Source organism: Ursus americanus, chromosome 25, assembly GCF_024610735.1.
Source record: "Ursus americanus isolate L20-20 chromosome 25, mUrsAme1.1.p, whole genome shotgun sequence".
In the NCBI taxonomy this organism is placed as follows: Eukaryota; Metazoa; Chordata; class Mammalia; order Carnivora; family Ursidae; genus Ursus; species Ursus americanus.
In genome coordinates this window covers 4092894-4111542 of record NC_142151.1, presented here as the reverse complement: position 1 = coordinate 4111542, position 18649 = coordinate 4092894, and the positions used below count along the sequence as shown (strand labels likewise).

Here is an 18649-nt window from a genome sequence, read left to right as displayed (position 1 = left end):
TTAATATTGTTAGAATGCCCAAACAAACCAAATCAATCTACAGATTCAGTGCAATCCTTATCAAAATCCCAATGGCAGGGGCGCCTGGGTGGCTCAGTCATTAAGCGTCTACCTTCACCTCAGGTCATGATCCCAGGGTCCTGGGATCGAGCCCCACATCGGGCTCCCTGCTCAGCAGGAAGCTTGCGTCTTCCTCTCCCACTCCCCCTGCTTGTATTCCCTCTCTTGCTGTCTCTCTCTCTCTGTCAAATAAATAAATAAAATCTTTTTTTTTTAAATCCCAATGGCATTTTCCACAGAAATAGAACAAACAATCCTAAAATCTGGATGGAACCACAAAAGACTCCAAATAGCCAAAGCAAACTTGAGAACAAAGCTGAAGGCATCAGCTACCTGATTTCAAACTATATTACAAAGCTATAGTAATCAAAACAGTGTGGTATTGACATAAATACAGAACCTAAAACAATGGAACAAAATAGCTCAGAAAGGAACCCATGTTTATACAATCAACAGATTTATGACAAAGAAGCCAAGAATGTACAATGCAGGAACGACAGTCTCTTCAATAAATGGTGTTGGGAAAACTGGGCAGCACATGCAAAAGAATGAAACTAGACCACTATCTGACACAATACACAAATATACTCAAAATGAAGCAAAGACTTGAGTGAAGACCTGAAACCATAAAACTCCTAGAAGAAAACACAGGAGATAAGCTCTCTAACACTGGTTTTGGTGATGACTTTTTGGATCTGACACCAAAGCAAAGCCAACAAAGCAAAAATAAACAAGCGCGACTACGTCAATCTAAAATGCTCTGCGCAGCGACAGAAACCATCAACATGAAAAGGTAACCTACTGAATCGGACAAAATATTTGTAAACAATAACAACTCAATAGCAAAAACAACAACAACAAATAATCCGATTAAAAATGGGCATAGGATCTACACAGACATTTTTCCAAAGAAGACACACAGGTGGTCAGCAGACACATGAAAGGCTGCTCAACGTCACTCTTCATCAGGGAAATGCAGATCAAAGTCAAAATAAGACACTACCTCATACCTGTCAGAGTGGCTATTATCAAAAAGACGAGAAATAAGTGTTAGAGAGGATGTGGAGAAAGATGAACCCTTGTGTACTGTTGGTGGGAGTGCAAACGGGTGCAGCCACTATGGAAAACAGTATGGAGGTTCCTCAAAAAAATTAAAAATAGAATTACCACGTGATCCACCAATTCCACTTCTGGATATTCATCCAAAGAAAACAAAAACACTAACTCGAAAAGCTATCTGCACCCCAAGTCCACTGAGGCATTATTTACAATAGCCAAAGTATAGAAATAACCTAAGTGTCCATCCATGGATGAATGGATAAAGAAAATGTAGTAAATATACAATGGAATATAATTCTGCCATAAAGAAGAAGGAAATCTTGGCATTTCCCACAACATGGATGCACCCTAAGGGCATTATGCTAAGTGAAATAAATCAGACAGAGAAAGACAAACACCATATCATCTCACTTATATGTGGAATCTGGGGAAAAATGAAAAAGAGCTCATAGATACAGAGAACAGATTGGTGGTTGCCAGGGAGAGGCAGGTGACAGGCAAAATGGGCAGGGGGTGAAAAAGTACAAACTTACAGTATAAAATAAGTCACGGGAATGTAATGTAAAGCATAGTGATTATAGCTAATAATGTATATTTGAAAATTGCTAAAAAACTAAATCTTAAAAGTTATAAAAATATTTATAACTAGCTTTGGTGATGGATGTTAACTAGACTTATTATGCTGATCATTTCATAATATATACAAATATCAAATCATCATGCTGTATACCTGAAACTAAAATAATGTTATATGTCAATTATATCTCAATTTTTAAAAAGTCAAAGACAAAGAGAAATCTTGAAAGCAGCAAGAGAAAAACAAATCATCACATACAAGAGAGCCTCTATAAGATTGTTAGATTTCTTCTTACAGGCCAGAACACAGTGGGATAATATACTGAAAGTGCTGAAAGAAAAAAGCTCAGCCAAAAATACTGTATCCAGCAAAACTATCCTTCAAAAATAGAGAAATTAAGACTTTCTCATAAAAACAAAAGCAGGGGAGTTCATTTCCACTAGACCTGCTCCACAAGAAATGCTAAAAGGAGTTCTTCAAAGTGAAACAAAAGGATGCTAGACACCAACACAAAGCTATACAAATATAGTAAGTTCTCCAGTAAAGGTAAATACATAGATAAATATGATAGCCTGTATTATTATCCTTTTGGTGCACAGAATTTAAATGAAAAAACTATTAAAACTATATAATGAATACAGAAGTTTTTTAAACAACTATAGTTTTTATAACTATAAATCTGTTACTGGGTATACAATATATAAAGATGTAATTTGTAACATCAATGAGACAAAATGGAGCAGGGGTGGAGTTGTAAAGGAATAGAGTCTTGGGGTACACCTGGGTGGCTCAGCTAGCTAAACATCTGCCTTCAGCTCAGGTTGTAATCCCGGGGTCCTGGGACTGAGCCCCGCATCAGTCTCCCTGCTCAGTGGGGAGTCTGCTTCTCCCTCTCTTTCTGCCTCCCCCCAGTTTGTGCTCTCTCTCTCTCAAATAAATAAAAATTTTTTTTAAGAAATTAAAAAAAAAAGGAATGGTGTTTTTGTATGCAACTGAACTTAAGTTATCAGTTTAAAATAGAATGAATCCTGCAACTTAAAGATGTTTTATAATTGCAATAATAACCACAAGGACTATCTCTAGAATACACACAAAAGGAAATAAGAGGGAATCAAATCACGTCAATACACAAAAGTAAAACAAAACACAAAAGAAGGCAGTAAGGGAGGAAAGGAAGGACAAAAAAGCTTGTACAAGAAATGCAGAAAACAACAAAATGGCAACAGTAAGTTGTTCACTAACAATAATACTTTAAATGTAAATGGATTAAACACCCCAATCAATGACACAGATTGGCTGGACAGATTTAAAAAAAAAACAAGATACAACTATATGCTTTTTATAAGAGACTCACTTTAGATCTAAGGACACAGGCTAAAGATGAAAGGATAAGAAAAGGTATTCCATGTAACTGGTACCAAAAAAGAGCAGGGCAGGCTATACTAATACCAGACAAAACAGACTTTAAGTAAAAAACTGTAACAAGAGACAAAGGAGGACATTATATAATGATAAAAGAGTCAATTCACTCAATAGGTATAACAATTATAAATATTTGTGTACCAAACACCAGAGCTCTTAAATATATAAAAGAAACTTTGTCAGAACTGGAAAGAGAGGTAGATAGCAACACAATATAATAATAGTAGGAAACTTCAATACTCTACCACCAGTAATGGATAGAATAACAGAAGATCAATAAGGAAATACAGGATTTGAACATTATAAGCCAACTGGACCTAACAGACATATACAGAATACTCCACCCAACAACAGATTATAAATTCTTCTCAAGTACACATGAAATATTCTCCAGGAGAGACCACATGTTAGGCTACAAAACAAGTCTTAACCAACCGAAGAATACAGAAATCATACAAAATCATATCAACAAGAAAAGACTCAGGAACCATATGATCCTCTCAATCGATGCCGAAAAAGCATTTGACAAAATACAGCATCCTTTCCTGATTAAAACCCTTCAGAGTGTAGGAATAGAAGGTACATTTCTCAATCTCATAAAAGCCATCTATGAAAAGCCTACTGCAAATATTATTCTCAATGGGGAAAAGCTGGAAGCCTTTCCCTTAAGATCAGGAACACGACAAGGATGCCCACTCTCGCCACTATTATTCAACATAGTACTAGAAGTCCTTGCAACAGCAATCAGACGACAAAAAGAGATCAAAGGTATTCAAATCGGCAAAGAAGAAGTCAAAATGTCTCTCTTCGCAGATGACATGATACTCTATATGGAAAACCCAAAAGAAGCCACTCCCAAACTATTAGAAGTTATAGAGCAATTCAGTAACGTGGCAGGATACAAAATCAATGCTCAGAAATCAGTTGCATTTCTATACACGAATAACGAGACCAAAGAAAGAGAAATTAAGGAATCCATCCCATTTACAATAGCACCAAAAACCATACGTTACCTTGGAATTAACTTAACCAGAGACGTAAAGGACCTATATTCTAGAAACTATAAATCACTCTTGAAAGACATTGAGGAAGACATAAAAAGATGGAAAGATATTCCATGCTCATGGATCAGAAGAATTAACATAGTTAAAATGTCCATGCTACCCAGAGCAATCTACACTTTCAATGCTATCCCGATCAAAAGACCGAGGACATTTTTCAAAGAACTGGAACAAATAGTCCTTAAATTTGTATGGAAACAGAAAAGGCCCCGGCTCTCCAAGGAACTGTTGAAAAGGAAAAACAAAGCTGGGGGCATCACAATGCCGGATTTCGAGCTGTACTACAAAGCTGTGATCACAAAGACAGCATGGTACTGGCACAAAAACAGACACATAGACCAATGGAACAGAATAGAGAGCCCAGAAATGGACCCTCGGCTCTTTGGGCAACTAATATTTGATAAAGCAGGAAAAAACATCCGGTGGGAAAAAGACAGTCTCTTCAATAAATGGTGCTGGGAAAATTGGACAGCTACATGCAAAAGAATGAAACTTGACCACTCTCTCACACCATACACAAAAATAAACTCCAAATGGATGAAAGACCTCGAGGTGAGACAGGAATCCATCAAAATTCTAGAGGAGAACATAGGCAGCAACCTCTACGACATCGGCCAACGCAACCTTTTTCATGACACATCCCCAAAGGCAAGAGAAACAAAAGATAAAATGAATTTATGGGACTTCATCAAGATTAAAAGTTTCTGCACAGCCAAGGAAACAGTCAGAAGAACTAAGAGGCAGCCCACGGAATGGGAGAATATATTTGCAAATGACACTACAGATAAAGGACTGGTATCCAAGATCTACAAAGAACTTCTGAAACTCAATACACGAGAAACAAATAAACAAATCAAAAAATGGGCAGAAGATATGAACAGACACTTTTCCAATGAAGACATACAAATGGCTAACAGACACATGAAAAAATGTTCAAAATCATTTGCCATCAAGGAAATTCAAATCAAAACCACACTGAGATACCACCTTACGCCAGTTAGAATGGCAAAAATAGACAAGGCAAGAAACAACAATTGTTGGAGAGGATGTGGAGAAAGGGGATCCCTCCTACATTGTTGGTGGGAATGCAAGTTGGTACAGCCACTCTGGAAAACAGTGTGGAGGTCCCTTAAAAAGTTAAAAATTGAGCTACCCTATGATCCAGCCATTGTACTACTGGGTGTTTACCCCAAAGATACAGACGTAGTGAAGAGAAGGGCCATATGCACCCCAGTGTTCATAGCAGCATTGTTCACAATAGTTAAATCGTGGAAGGAGCCGAGATGCCCTTCAACAGGTGACTGGATTAAGAAGTTGTGGTCCATATATACAATGGAATATTACTCAGCTATCAGAAAGAACGAATTCTCAACATTTGCTACAACATGGACGGCACTGGAGGAGATAATGCTAAGTGAAATAAGTCAAGCAGAGAAAGACAACTATCATATGATTTCTCTCATCTATGGAACATAAGAACTAGGATGATCGGTAGGGGAAGAAAGGGATAAAGAAAGGGGGGGTAATCAGAAGGGGGAATGAAACATGAGAGACTATGGACTATGAGAAACAAACTGAGGGCCTCAGAGGGGAGGGGGGTGGGGGAATGGGATAGGCCGGTGATGGGTAGTAAGGAGGGCACATATTGCATGGTGCACTGGGTGTTATACACAACTAATGAATCATCGAGCCTTACATCGGAAACCGGGGATGTACTGTATGGTGACTAACATAATATAATAAAAAATCATTAAAAAAAAAAAAAAAGAAATCATACAAAGTATACTTACTGATCCCAATGGAATGAAACCAGAAATCAATAGCAGAAGGAAAAAGTGGAAAATCCACAAACGTGGAAATTAAACAGTACACTCTTAAACAACCAATGGGTCAAAGAACAAGTCACAAGGGAAATTAGAAAGTATCTTGAGACAAATGAAAATGAAACATACCAAAACTTATGTTATGCAGCAAAAGCAGTGCTAACAAGAAGGTTTATAGCTGACATAAGCTAGCGAAGAAATGAAATAAAGCTTGGAGCGCAGATACATGACACAGAGAACAGAAATGCAATAGGGGAAAAAAAGTGACAAAACTAAGAGTTAGTTTTTTTTAAAGATCCACAAATTGATAAACCCTCAGCTGGATTAAGAAAAGAAAGAGAGAAGACTCAAATAATAAATTCAGAAAGTAGGAACACTACAACTGATGTCACAGAAATGAAAAAGATTAGAAGAATACTCTGAACGGGGGCGTGCGGGTGGCTCAGTCAGTTAAGCATCTGCCTTCAGTTCAGGTTATGATCCCAGGGTCCAGGGATCAAGCCCTACGTTGGGCTCTCTGCTCAGCGGGGAGCTTCCTTCTCCCTCTCCCTCTCCCGTGCTCTGCCTACTTGTGTGCACGCTCTCTCTCTGTCAAATAAATAAATAAAATCTTTAAAAAAATCTTTAAAAACAAAAAAAGAATACTCTGAACAATTATATACCAACAAATCAAATAACCTAGAAGAAGCGGACAAATTCCTAGACACATACAACCTACCAGCACTGAATCATGAAGAAACAGAGAATCTGAATAGACCAGTAACAGTTAGGAGATTAAATCAGTAATCCAAAACGTACTAACAACAAAGTCTGGAACTAGATGGCTTCACAGGAGAATTCTACCAAACATTTAAAGAATGAACACCAATTCTCCTCAAACTCTTCTAAAAGCTAAAGTTGAGGGAACACTTCCAAGCTCATTCTGTAAGGCCAGCATTACTCTGATACCAAAGTCAAACAATGACACTACATACACTTATCATGATGAGCACTGAGTAATATGTAGAATTGTTGAATCACTATATTGTACACCTGAAACTATATGACACTATATATTAACTAGACTGGAATTAAAAACTTAGTAAAAACAAAACAAACAAAAAAACCAATGACACTACAAGAAGAAAAACAACACTGTGAGAAAACTATAGAAAAATATCCTTGATGAATATTGATACAAAGATCCTCCAGGGGCACCTGGGTGGCTCAGTCAGATAAGCAGCTGACTCCTGATTTCAGCTTGGGTCATGATCTCAGGGTCATGATACTGAGCCCTATGCTGGGCTCCATGCTCAGTGGGGAGTCTGCTTCTCTCCCTCTCTCTCTGTCCCTCCCCTGGCTCATGTATGTGTGCACTCTCTTTCTCAAATAAATTAATTAAAAATTCTTAAAAAAAAAAAAATCCTCCAAATACTAGCACACTGAATTCAATAGCACATTGAAAGAATTATACGCCATGACCAAGGGGGATTTATTCATAGGATGAAAGGATGGTTCAACTCCACAGATCAATCCACGTGATACACCACAGTAACAGAAAGAAGGGACTAAAGCCATGCTAATCTCAATTAATGCAGAAAAAGCATTTGATAAGACTCAATACCTTTTCATGATAAAAATATTCAACAAACTAAGAATAGAAGGAATATACCTCAACATAATGAAAGCCATATATCAAAAGCCCACCACCAATATCATATTCAATGGTTAAAGACTGAAAGATTTTCCTATAATATCAGGAACAATGCAAGGAAGCCCACTCTCACTACTCATACTCAGCATATTAGAAATCCTAGCCAGAGCAATTAGGCAAGAAAAAGAAATAAAAGGAATCCAAAGTGGAAAAAAAGTAAAATTATCTCTAGATACAGATGACATGATCTCATATGTAGAAAACCCTACAGACCACAAAAAAAAGAACTAATAAATTCAGCAAAGTTGCAGAATACAAAATCAACACACAAAAATCAGTTGTGTCTATACACTAGTAATGAACAATCCAAAAAGAAAATGAAGAAAACAATCCATCTACAATAGCATCAAAAAGAATAAGATATTGGGGCGCCTGGGTGACTCAGTCGTTAAGTGTCTGCCTTCGGCTCAGGGCGTGATCCCGGCGTTCTGGGATCGAGCCCCACATCAGGCTCCTCCACTGGGAAGCCTGCCTCTTCCTCTCCCCCTCCCCCTGCTTGTGTTCCCTCTCTCGCTGGTTGTCTCTCTCTCTGTTAAATAAATAAAGAAAATCTTAAAAAAAAAAAAAAAGAATAAAATACTTAGTAATAAACCTAACCAAGAATGTGAAAGACTTATACACGAAAAACTGCAAAACATTGCTGAAAGTAATTAAAGAAGCCACAAATAAATGGAAAGACACCCCATGTTCATAAATTGGAAGACTTAATATGGTTAAGATGCCCATACTACCAAAGTGATGTACTGATTCAACACAAACCCTACCCAAAATCCTATAGCATTATTTGCATAAACAAAAAAAATTTCATCCTAAAATTCATATAGAATCTCAAAGGGCTTCAAATAGTGAAAACAATATTGAAAAAAAACAAAGTTGAAGGACTCACATCTTCTAATTTCAAAACACACTGCAAAGCTATAATGATTAAAATGGTATGATAATGTATAAATACAGACACGGTCCAATGGAATAGAGAGCCCAGAAATAAACCCTTTCATATATGATCAAATGACTATCAACAAGCATGCCAAGACCACTTAATGGGGAAAGGAGAGTCTCTTCAACAAATGATGCTGGGAAAACTGTATATCCACATGCAAAAGAATGAAGTTAGACCTGTATCTTACATCATAAACAAAAATAAATTCAAGATAGATTAAAGACCTAAACATAAGACCAAAACCATAAAACTCACGGAAGATAATACAGGCAGAAAGCTTCATGACACTGGATTTGACAATGATTTCTTACATCTGACACCAAAACACAAAGCAAAAATACACAAATGCGACAATGTCAAACTTAAACATTTTAAAGGCAACCTACGAAATAGGAAAAAAATGTGCAATCATGGCTCCGATAAGGGGTTAACATTCGAATATATACAGAATTCCTACAACCCAACAACAAAAAATTAAAATCCCCAGTTAAAAAATGGGCAAGGAACTTGAATAGACATTTCTCCAAAGATGATATACAAATGGCCAAAAAGCATAAGAAAAGATGTTCAACATCGAAACTCATCATCAGAGAAATGCAAATCAAACCCACAATAAGATAGCACCTCACACCACTAGGATGGCTGCTATCAAAAAACCAGAAAATAAAAAGTGTTGGTGAGGATGTAGAGAAATCGGAACACTTGTGCACTGCTAACTATAAAATGGTGTGGTCACTATAGAAAATAGTGTGGAAGTTCCTCAAAAAACTACCATATGGCAGCGCTTGGGTGGCTTAGTTGGTTACGTGTCCAACTCTTGATCTGAGCTCAGGTCTTGATCTCAGCGTGGTGAGTTCAAGCTCTGTGTAAAAACAAAACAAAACAAACCCCAAAATACAAAACACTACCATATGATCCAGCAACACCACCTCTGGAGATATATATCCAAAATAACTGAAAGCAGGGTCTTGAAGAAGCATTTGCAAAACCATTTTCATAACAAGCACTATTTCCAAGTCAAGAGATGAAAGCCACCCAGATGTCCATTGATGGAAAAACTAAAGAAAATATGGTGTACACATACAGTGGAATATTAGTCAGCCTTAAAAAGGAAGGTAATTCTTTTTTTTTTTTTTTTTTTTTAAGACTTTATGTTTAAGTAATCTCTAACTCCAACATGGGGCTCAAACTTACAACCTGAGATTGAGTCCCACACTCTACTGATTGAGCCAGCCAGGGGTGCCAAAAAAAAGGAAAGTAATTCTGACACAGTCTACAACATAGATGAAACTTGATGACATTATGCTAAGTGAAATAAGTCACAGAAAAACAAGAACAGTATGATTCCACTTACATGTGGCATCTAAAGCAGTCAAATTAACAGGAACCAGAAGTAGAATGGTGGTAACCAGAGGCTGTGAGAAGGGGCAAAAGGGGAGCTGTCCCATGGGTACAGAGTTGCACTATCCCAAGATTAACAAGTTTTGGAATCTGTTTGATCAGTGACCTGTACACTTAAAAATGGCTAAAATGGTAAATTTTATATTATGTTTTTTACCACAATAAAAAAGAAAAAAAGAAAAAAAATGACTAATATCCCTCGTAAACACAGACGCAAAAATTCTTAACAAAATATAAGCGAACAGAAGCCAATAATGTATAAAAAGGATTTTAACAAGGGTCAGTGTGGCGTTCCACACGCCCCTCCGTCAGGGTGTCCCCAAGAAGCAGCCCTGGAGGACAAGCCAGGGAACGCTGCCCCGGGCGGCGGCACTGCGGGGGGCCTCCGAGAACGCCCCGGAGACGGCGGCCACGCCCCGCCACAGGAACGCTCCGCCCCCCGCCTCCGCTGCAGCCAAGGGCCAGTCCAGGGCTGCGCCACTCCAGGCCCCTCTCTCCAAGGCAAAGGCTCGGCTCATGTGACAGGCTCGGGCAGAGACAAGGGCATCTACGCCGTGGCCCCTAGAGCGCAGGAGCAACAAGAAGGCTGAAGAGGTGAGGTTCTGAGTGTTTCTAAGGAACGACCACTGCAGGGGGCTCTGTGCTCCTGAGGTCTCACAGACCATTCCCGAACCCAGCTCTCCGTGGAGAAGAAAACAAGTGGCACGGATTCTCTAGGCTTCAGTTCCTTCAGCTGGAAAATAAGGTGACCGGTTCCTACTGGCTCTGGTCCTCAAACAAGTCTGAAATACACATCCAGACCCTCGAAAGGGCTCAGTCTCCCCTTCTCCTCCCTCCCTCCGGGGATCCTCAACCCGCGCCACCGCGGCATTTTCTCATCTTTTACTGCGATGCATTTCTTTCATCCATTTCTAACATACCTGGCGTGGAAGCTTATTTAGTGACCTCAGATAGTCTTTGTCCAAAATACAATTTCCAAGTGCATTCCCGAAACTTCTAAGGGAAGGGGGAAAAAAGAGAGAAACTGGTTGAGAATGGTTACATGTAAATATCAGAGAACACAGACACGACCTTCAGGGCAAGGTGCTTCTCAACCGCCGCGGAGGAGCTGGGTCTTAATAACACCCAGAAACGTTGCTTGGGCACCTGCCATGTTCACCACCGTATGAGGCTCTCAGAGTACAGCACAGGGCCTAACAGCCACGGCTCTCTGCCCTCAACAAGAGGCAGGGAGGACGAAAAGACAGAAACCATCCACAAAACCCCATTAGCGACCTCCTGCCCTGGAGCGCCAACTCCAGAGCAGAGAGTTCTTTTTCCAAGGTCGGTTCCGATTCCCCAATGATAGGGAGCCACACACTTGGGGCACATCCACCCCCATGACTGAAGTTCTTGACTTGGGCCGTCTGGCCTCCCACACAGGTTATGGTACTGCAAGTTTTTAGTGTAAGTTCATTACAATTCACTTCAATTCTCAAAGGCCACGTATGACCCCAAAAAGGTAAAAAAAAAAAAAAAAAAAAAAAAAAGAAAGGAAAAGATAAACCCAAAACCCTGTTCTATGCACCTAAGCTGTACATATGCAAGGAAACACCGTTGAGGGGTTTAAAGAGTGTGGGGAAGCGATCTCTGTCCTCGTGTGGAAAGGTCTCCAAGACACAGGACTGAGATGGGGGTGTGCAAAATCAAGTTCAGAGGAGAGAACACAGTATTCTATATTTAAACAAATGAACAGGAAACAAAACTGCTCGGAAGCCAGAGCCAGACTGACGCAGGGTAGACTCCAGCCCTTGTGCTCACCTCAGCGCCCGCTTCAGCCCGTCTGTCACGGCCTCCTTCCTGGCCTTCTCCAAAGACAAGGCTTTTGACTTGAGGCCCTCACTGACACCATAGCCCACATCTTCATGATATGAGCCATCCTGCGGGTAGAAAAGGAGTTCAGAGCCAACATGAGAAGCTACAATCTTGTCACTCGTTCCACAGCTCTGGTCGCCCTCAAGGGCGTTCACACAGGAAGCACAGAACGCACCAGAACCCAGGCGCCTTGCTGGCACAGAGAGTTGGAAGAGAATTAATTTCCAGTGCTACGTCCTAGACCTGATCTGCCTGGAAATGTGCAAGACAATTCTCCTTTCGCACTTCCACTTACACATAAAAAAGGCACACAGCTAACCCACCCTAAATCTTACTACGGTGCATTACCCCAAGGTATAAAAACCTCTGGGACACCAAGCAAAAGGAAAAGGTGAAATACTGTATTTAACAGCCTCTTAATCATTGGATAGCAAATCTTTTCACAGGTCAGGTGGTAGCCATTTCTTGGCTTTCACCAAAAATGAAGATACACCTGATCAAGTTACTAGCTGACAGAGGACCGAATATAATTGGGGATGATAGCACTCTGATTTTTGAGATATAACGCAGAAAGCTTATTCAAAGAAATGAGTGACACTGTAACAAAACTCTCTCCATTCCCAGTCTATTTATGTAAGGTTTTTCGGTACTATTTATAAAAATAAGAAGCTAGAATACAATTAATGCTGAATGTTCTATCTAGGAAAATTAATTATTAAACTATAAATTAATAATTAAACTAAAAATTAATATTAAACTATAGACATATAAACTACCCCAAAAGGAAAAAAAGCTTCATTCATCTCATTAAGAAATACATTTTCCATAAAAATTCATTTTTATTAAGTATATAAATTTTGATGTAGTTATTTTGTCCCCCTCATAGCCACAACTGACTGACCAATTGTGTATTAATAATACCTGTAATAGTAACTCAATCCAGAAGAAATTTTTTATAATTTAGAGCCGTAGGGTCACTGAAAATTTACCCCCCAAAATTACTTTTATATATACAGACATACACACACAGAGAGGAATATGCTAAGGTTAATTGTTCCAAACATATATTATATATAATATATATTCTAAACATCTATCATATATATACTCCAAATATATATTTTATTTATACATATATACACATATACATATGGACATATACATATACATGTCCATATACATATGGACAAAAGCCAATGGGGAGACAGAATGGAAATATGAGTTTGAGAAGAAACAATGTAAAATTTCTCATGATTGAAGAAGAGCTTGCTCATGTATTTTTTAAAGTGGATGATAGTATTTAATCATTTATGATATTTAAAATCCATTGGTACATTTAAAAAAGATGTAACAAGAAAACCTGCATGGAATAAAGGGACTAAGAATACACTTATCCTGATGAGCCGTGATAAATGTACCGAAGTGATGAATCCCTATACTGTACACTCGACACTAACGTACCACCGTATGTTAATTATACTTGAATACAAAAAGGAAGAGAAAGATGGAACAAATTTATTTTAGAATGTCAAATTTTACAATATGCTAAAAAACACACCATTGTAACTACAGGTTTCCCTGCTATCCGAAAGTAGAACATTCTCATGAAATCTTTCATAAGCCAAAATGGTGCAAAGCAAAGAATTACCATTAATTTTTATGGAAAAATTTTTGAGCATTCCCAGATCCAAAAAATAACCTGTTATGCTTTTCTGATAACCTTCGGCCACGTCTTGCTAACGGATGCACAACATAAATGGAGATAAAGCACAGATGCTCACAGACAGGGTTCAAAGCTCTGGCAGCTTGATGCCGAGACGCTGAGTGTAGTTCCCGGGGACAGACTTGGCGGGGCCCCTCTTGCCACCAGGGTGTGGCTTTTTTCATAAAAGCGAAACTCCTCTCTGGGTTTCTTTCAGTTAAGCAAAAACAGGTACCAGCGTAGGTCTTTCATAAAAGCAAAGCGGTGTAATGCAAACTTTTGAAACGCAGAGGACCTGCATCTATACTTTTGGTGAAAACTTTAAGTGTCAACTTAAAATGTGCAGGAAAACACGGGTTTTCAGAATTCATTTAGGGGGCACATGAGTAAGAATGTTTGGGTACCACCATCCTAAGGAACACTGGCTGAGCCCCAGCTCCACAGCCTAGCTCTCTAGGCCCAGTCCAGAGAATTCTCTACCTGCTCATTCTCTCTTACCACCCACCCGGTCCTTGGAGGCAGCGGGTCTATTCCATCACCCTCACCTTCAACTGGACTCTCACAAATGCACAGACTCCCACGTAGAACTTGCCATTGTTAAGGTCAACAAAATCTAGGAGTGGGAAAGAGAACCAGCTGAAGAGGATACTGATCCCTGTGCCTCACCCGTGTTCCCCTGCTGGCGACCAAGTACACCTACCCTACGTCCTCACCCACAAAATACTCCACCAGAAATTAGTCCCAAAGTAAGGGAAATGAAGAAGTCACCGTTGCCAGGAAACATACGCACCCACGTTCTGCTGTGTGATAGAGTGTGCCCAGCCGTTGTAACCAAACATCTCATTGGCCAGATTAATTACCCTGTGACCCTCAATGTAACATACCTAGGAAAAGAAATTAAAGGGGGGGGAAGCTTGTTAAAATTCCCTGCCATACTTAAATGAGAATCAAAATTCACCTAATTTACTCCTTACCAGTTTTTTTTGGCAAAACTGCCACTTAACATTCCAGGGAAATTCTCAGTGAACTTATTTCAAAGATCTTCCAGAAGGAACCAGTTAGAACCAATGTTTTGTCTTGGGGGAGGGACTAGGCTCAGAGGGGAAAGTTATCCACTCACCTAGCAGTTTCCAAAACTCACAGTTTCCAAAAAAGTACAAGTCTCAGGCTGACATATATTACAGAAGACCAAAAATATACACAGAAGTTAAACTTAGAAGCAAAGGGCAAAAGAAACACTTTTAAAAGATGGTGTAAAAATCCCAAAATGGCAGGTATGGAAGTCTCAAAACAACACTTGGGTCACTTCAGATGATGATGACGGCTGGAATGCATCCCCTCCCAATGACATTAGGAAACATCTAGCAATAGTGAGCAGGAGACCTTCTGAATCCATGAGGACTCAGAGAGGGAGTGCAATCCTCTGAGTAGCCAGCTAGAGGGGCACCCACTTTTCAAGCATATCAACTCTCCTACCCTCTGGCCTCCTCCAGCCATGCGGCTACTGATGTATTCCGGGCCCAGCCTCTGCCTCAGAGCATTCTGGATGGCCTGGTACTCTTCTGCCGTGTACTGGTACTGCAACCCAGAAAGGAAAAATTAAACTGACATTTTCCCCGCTTCCTACGTCAGCAAGTCTCCAACATTTTGGTCTCCAGACCCTTTTACACTCTTAAAAAAATTGAGGACCATAAGAGCTCTTGTTTATGTGGGTTATATCTACCACTACTAGGAATTAAAATTGAGAAACTTCTAAGGCACACCTTCCATCAGCCGTCAAAGCAGTATTGCCCCAGGCTGTGCGTGCTCTAGAGAGTTCCACTGTTTACTCATAAGAGAATGAACAGGAAAAGACGAGAGTGTTTTCGTATTATTATGGAACTCTTCTTGACCTCATGGACTCGGAAGAGGTCTTGTGGACCCCAGAGGTCACTGGGCCACATTTTGAGAGGCATTGCCCTAGGTGTCACCAACCTCCTTACAAAGCTTTCTCAAGCCAGAATTGGTAAACTGAAATGTCCCGCCTCAGAGTCTGTATAGGACGTTTATGTCCGCAAGGGAGTAGGGGAAATACCTCTTCCGTAATTCAACAATTTTCCATCCTACACGTACATAAATATACTACTACTTATTTTGACTTTTGCCCCCTTGGTAGTTTTCCTCTAGCCCTATTTAAATTAAATAAATTTTCCCAAACAGATCTCTGATAAAGACAAAGAGGGAATCGGGCAGACAAAGCAAGAATCTCTTTTATATGCACAGAATATCTCCACAAAGATTATAACACCGGAATCTTTGAAACTGGGTGAAATGTGGATGGAAGTGATGGGGAAAGAGTAAGACTTTTCATTCACATATAGTCCATGTTTCATTTTGAATGTTATACCATATGAATATGTAATCTATCCCCAAAAATTAACAAGATGTACATCTAAATGTAATCCCTAGTACTCCCAGTCTTTTGATGCCAAAGTTCCACAATGCCCTGCGAGGTCATCAGACCCCCAAGTAACGCACCCAGTGGAAAACCCACTGACAATAAATAGCTCCCTGTGTCTGATGATGCTCTACAAATTACCTTCTCCTGCCTTTTCACTTAATCTCATTCTTCCCAGGTATGAAAAACACACAGTTACCTGTCCAAAGCATAATACGGAGTTGCCACCAGCAGAAGAAGGATGGCTGCCACGGCCTCCAAGAACCGCTTCCTCAGTCCCAGACATGCTGATTCCGGGTGACCTCTACAAAAACAGAATATTTAAAAAGATCTCACAGAATGCTAAAGGTAAAAAGCAAGAGCCTCTAATCCACTTATAGTATTCCTACAAGTCGCTTTACTTACTTAACACTTTATTTGTAAGCACTGCCCCAATCAAGGACTAAGTTCCTCAGTGCTTAGTTATCATCCAACATGGCACTGAAGATCCTTTAGGGTCCACTTCTGTCCTGTTAAAGTTCTTGCTAGGTTGGGGGCGCCTGGCTGGCTGAGTCGGTAAAGCATGCAAACCTTGATCTCAGGCGTCATGAGTTCAAGCCCCACATTGGGCGTGGAGTCTACTTAAAAAAAAAACCAAACCATAAAATCTTTGCTAGGGTGATGGTGTTATTTAAGGTGATTTTTATAATTAGAATGTGTCATAATTGCAATATTTATAATTGAAAAAGTCAAAATTGCAAAAACACTCCAAGGGAGAGTAACCAATCATCTGATTACTACCTACTATATGAGCAACAGGGTCCTGGCCTCAGCGGGTCAAAAAGAGACGTATAATCTAGGGGTACCTGGGGGGCTCAGTCAGCTAAGCGTCTACCTTCAGCTCAGGTCATGATCTCAGGGTCCTGGACTGAGCCCCGTACTGGGCTCCCTGTTCAAGGCGAGTCTGCTTGTCCCTCTCCCTCTCCCCCTGCTTGTGCGCTCTCTCTCTCTCTCAAATAAATAAAATATATTAAAAAAAAAAAAAAGTAAAAGCCACAATAACTGACCTGCTTTCCAGGAACCAACAAGCTAGCTGGTAGGAGAAGACTAATAGGGAAGTTAAAGAGCAAGAGAAGGCAGTGTGGACGGCCCTAACATTCAGGAAGGAGAAAGCGTTAGACCAGTTAGGTCTCTTGCAGCATCAGCATCACCTGGGAACTTACTAGAATTGCAAATCCTCAGGTCCTACCCTAGACCTCCTGGATCAGAAACTAGAGGCGAGGCCCAGGAGTTAGTGTTTGCCCAAGCCCACCAGGTGATTTTGACACAAGCTCAAGTTTGGGAGCCAATGCATTAGACCGAGACTATGCAAATGTGTAGTCCTTTAGAAAACAGAATTATCCTCAGAAGAAGCACCTACAACTGGCTGACCCACTACCTGACTACCCCTACACCTGTCTCAATCAGAAGGATTCAATATTGTGCCCCAGCCTTTCTGTCCCTTTCCAGCATTCAAGATGTGGAAGCGAGGACATGGTCGGTCCTCTGGTGTGAAATTCTGATTTCCCTGGGTCTTCCAGTAGGAGCCGTGATCATCTGTGCTGACAGCACAGGGGTCAGAAACCTGTAGATGATCTCAGCAAGGGGCACCAGGGACTGAACAAGCTTCCTGCTGCCAGTGGGGGTGACATGGTGATGGCCACAGTGAAGAAAGGTAAACCAGAGCTCAGAAAGAAGGTAAATCCAGCAGGTAACTGGACAACCACAGTCCTACCAGAGGAAAGCTGGCGTGTTTCTCTGTTTTGAAGATAACTCGGGGGTCACAGTAAACAGTCCAAGGGAAATGAAAGGTGCCGCTATCACAGGACCAGCTGCAAAGGAGCACGCACACCTGTGGCCCAGGATTGCCACCACTGCTGGCAGCATTCTTCGGTGTGTTCAAAAAAAATTAAAAATTATTTGCTCCCAATGTTTGTCTTCTTGTTCTTTTCTACATGTCACCTTTCTTGACACCACCCAACCCTTGCCTCCTTTTGTAAAATGGTATCACTCGGTGCAAACTGGCTGTGGGTGTGTGCAAAATAAAGATAAACAGTACTTGGCACAAAAAAAAAAAGTTGTGCTTCAGCAAATTTGCATGCTATAGTGTTCAGGTTATTTGCTGACAGTAAAACTACAAATCTAGGAATGTCACGTGCAGGACACTGCACATGGCACCACAACACAGCGTTTAGGGGCTCAAGTTCTAAATGTCAGTTTCTGGCTCTACCCCACTAGGTGCTTGACCAAGGGAAAAATCACATAATCTCTCTAAATGATGTTCTCTCACCTAGAAAATGGACATAATAGCAATACCTGCATTTTCTACAGGTTCTGTGGAGATTAACATGATAGCGCATAAAAACTGCATTAGAATAGTGCACACGCAAAGTACTGAAAGGTTAGCTATTGCTAAGCGCATCTCGACTTTCTTAAGTACAGTACGATGAAAATGCAAAAAACTATTTAAATGACCATAAAACATTACATTTCAACTAAGAATGATTATTTCTAATCTGGCACTAAAAAAGTAGGAGGGTAGCTTACACTATGTTAATTAGTAATTAGTGTCAAAAATTGTTATAACAGGGGCATCTGGCTG

At 40.1% G+C, this 18649-nt stretch overlaps 1 protein-coding gene and 1 pseudogene across 7 annotated transcripts in view; one reads left to right on the top strand and one right to left on the bottom strand.

Annotated features, from left to right (window-relative positions):
• Positions 1 to 18649, bottom strand: part of RAD52 (RAD52 DNA repair protein) — a 39113-nt gene that overhangs the window by 10233 nt on the left and 10231 nt on the right. For 3 of the 7 annotated variants that reach the window (XM_045774712.2, XM_045774679.2, XM_045774703.2), the window contains exons 2-7: positions 16229 to 16333; positions 15069 to 15170; positions 14383 to 14476; positions 14138 to 14205; positions 11837 to 11955; positions 10957 to 11032 (exon numbers count right to left, since the gene is read on the bottom strand). In XM_045774712.2, the coding sequence (XP_045630668.2) occupies positions 10957 to 11032; positions 11837 to 11955; positions 14138 to 14205; positions 14383 to 14476; positions 15069 to 15170; positions 16229 to 16315 (546 nt within the window). In that variant the 5' untranslated portion in view covers positions 16316 to 16333. Of the gene's footprint in view, positions 1 to 10956; positions 11033 to 11836; positions 11956 to 14137; positions 14206 to 14382; positions 14477 to 15068; positions 15171 to 16228; positions 16334 to 16434; positions 16650 to 18649 lie in introns of all 7 variants that reach the window. The other 4 variants (XM_045774688.2, XM_045774697.2, XM_045774722.2 and 1 more) reach the window with 4 other exon arrangements.
• LOC123778186 (large ribosomal subunit protein uL14 pseudogene) lies at positions 17526 to 18497 on the top strand (annotated as a pseudogene).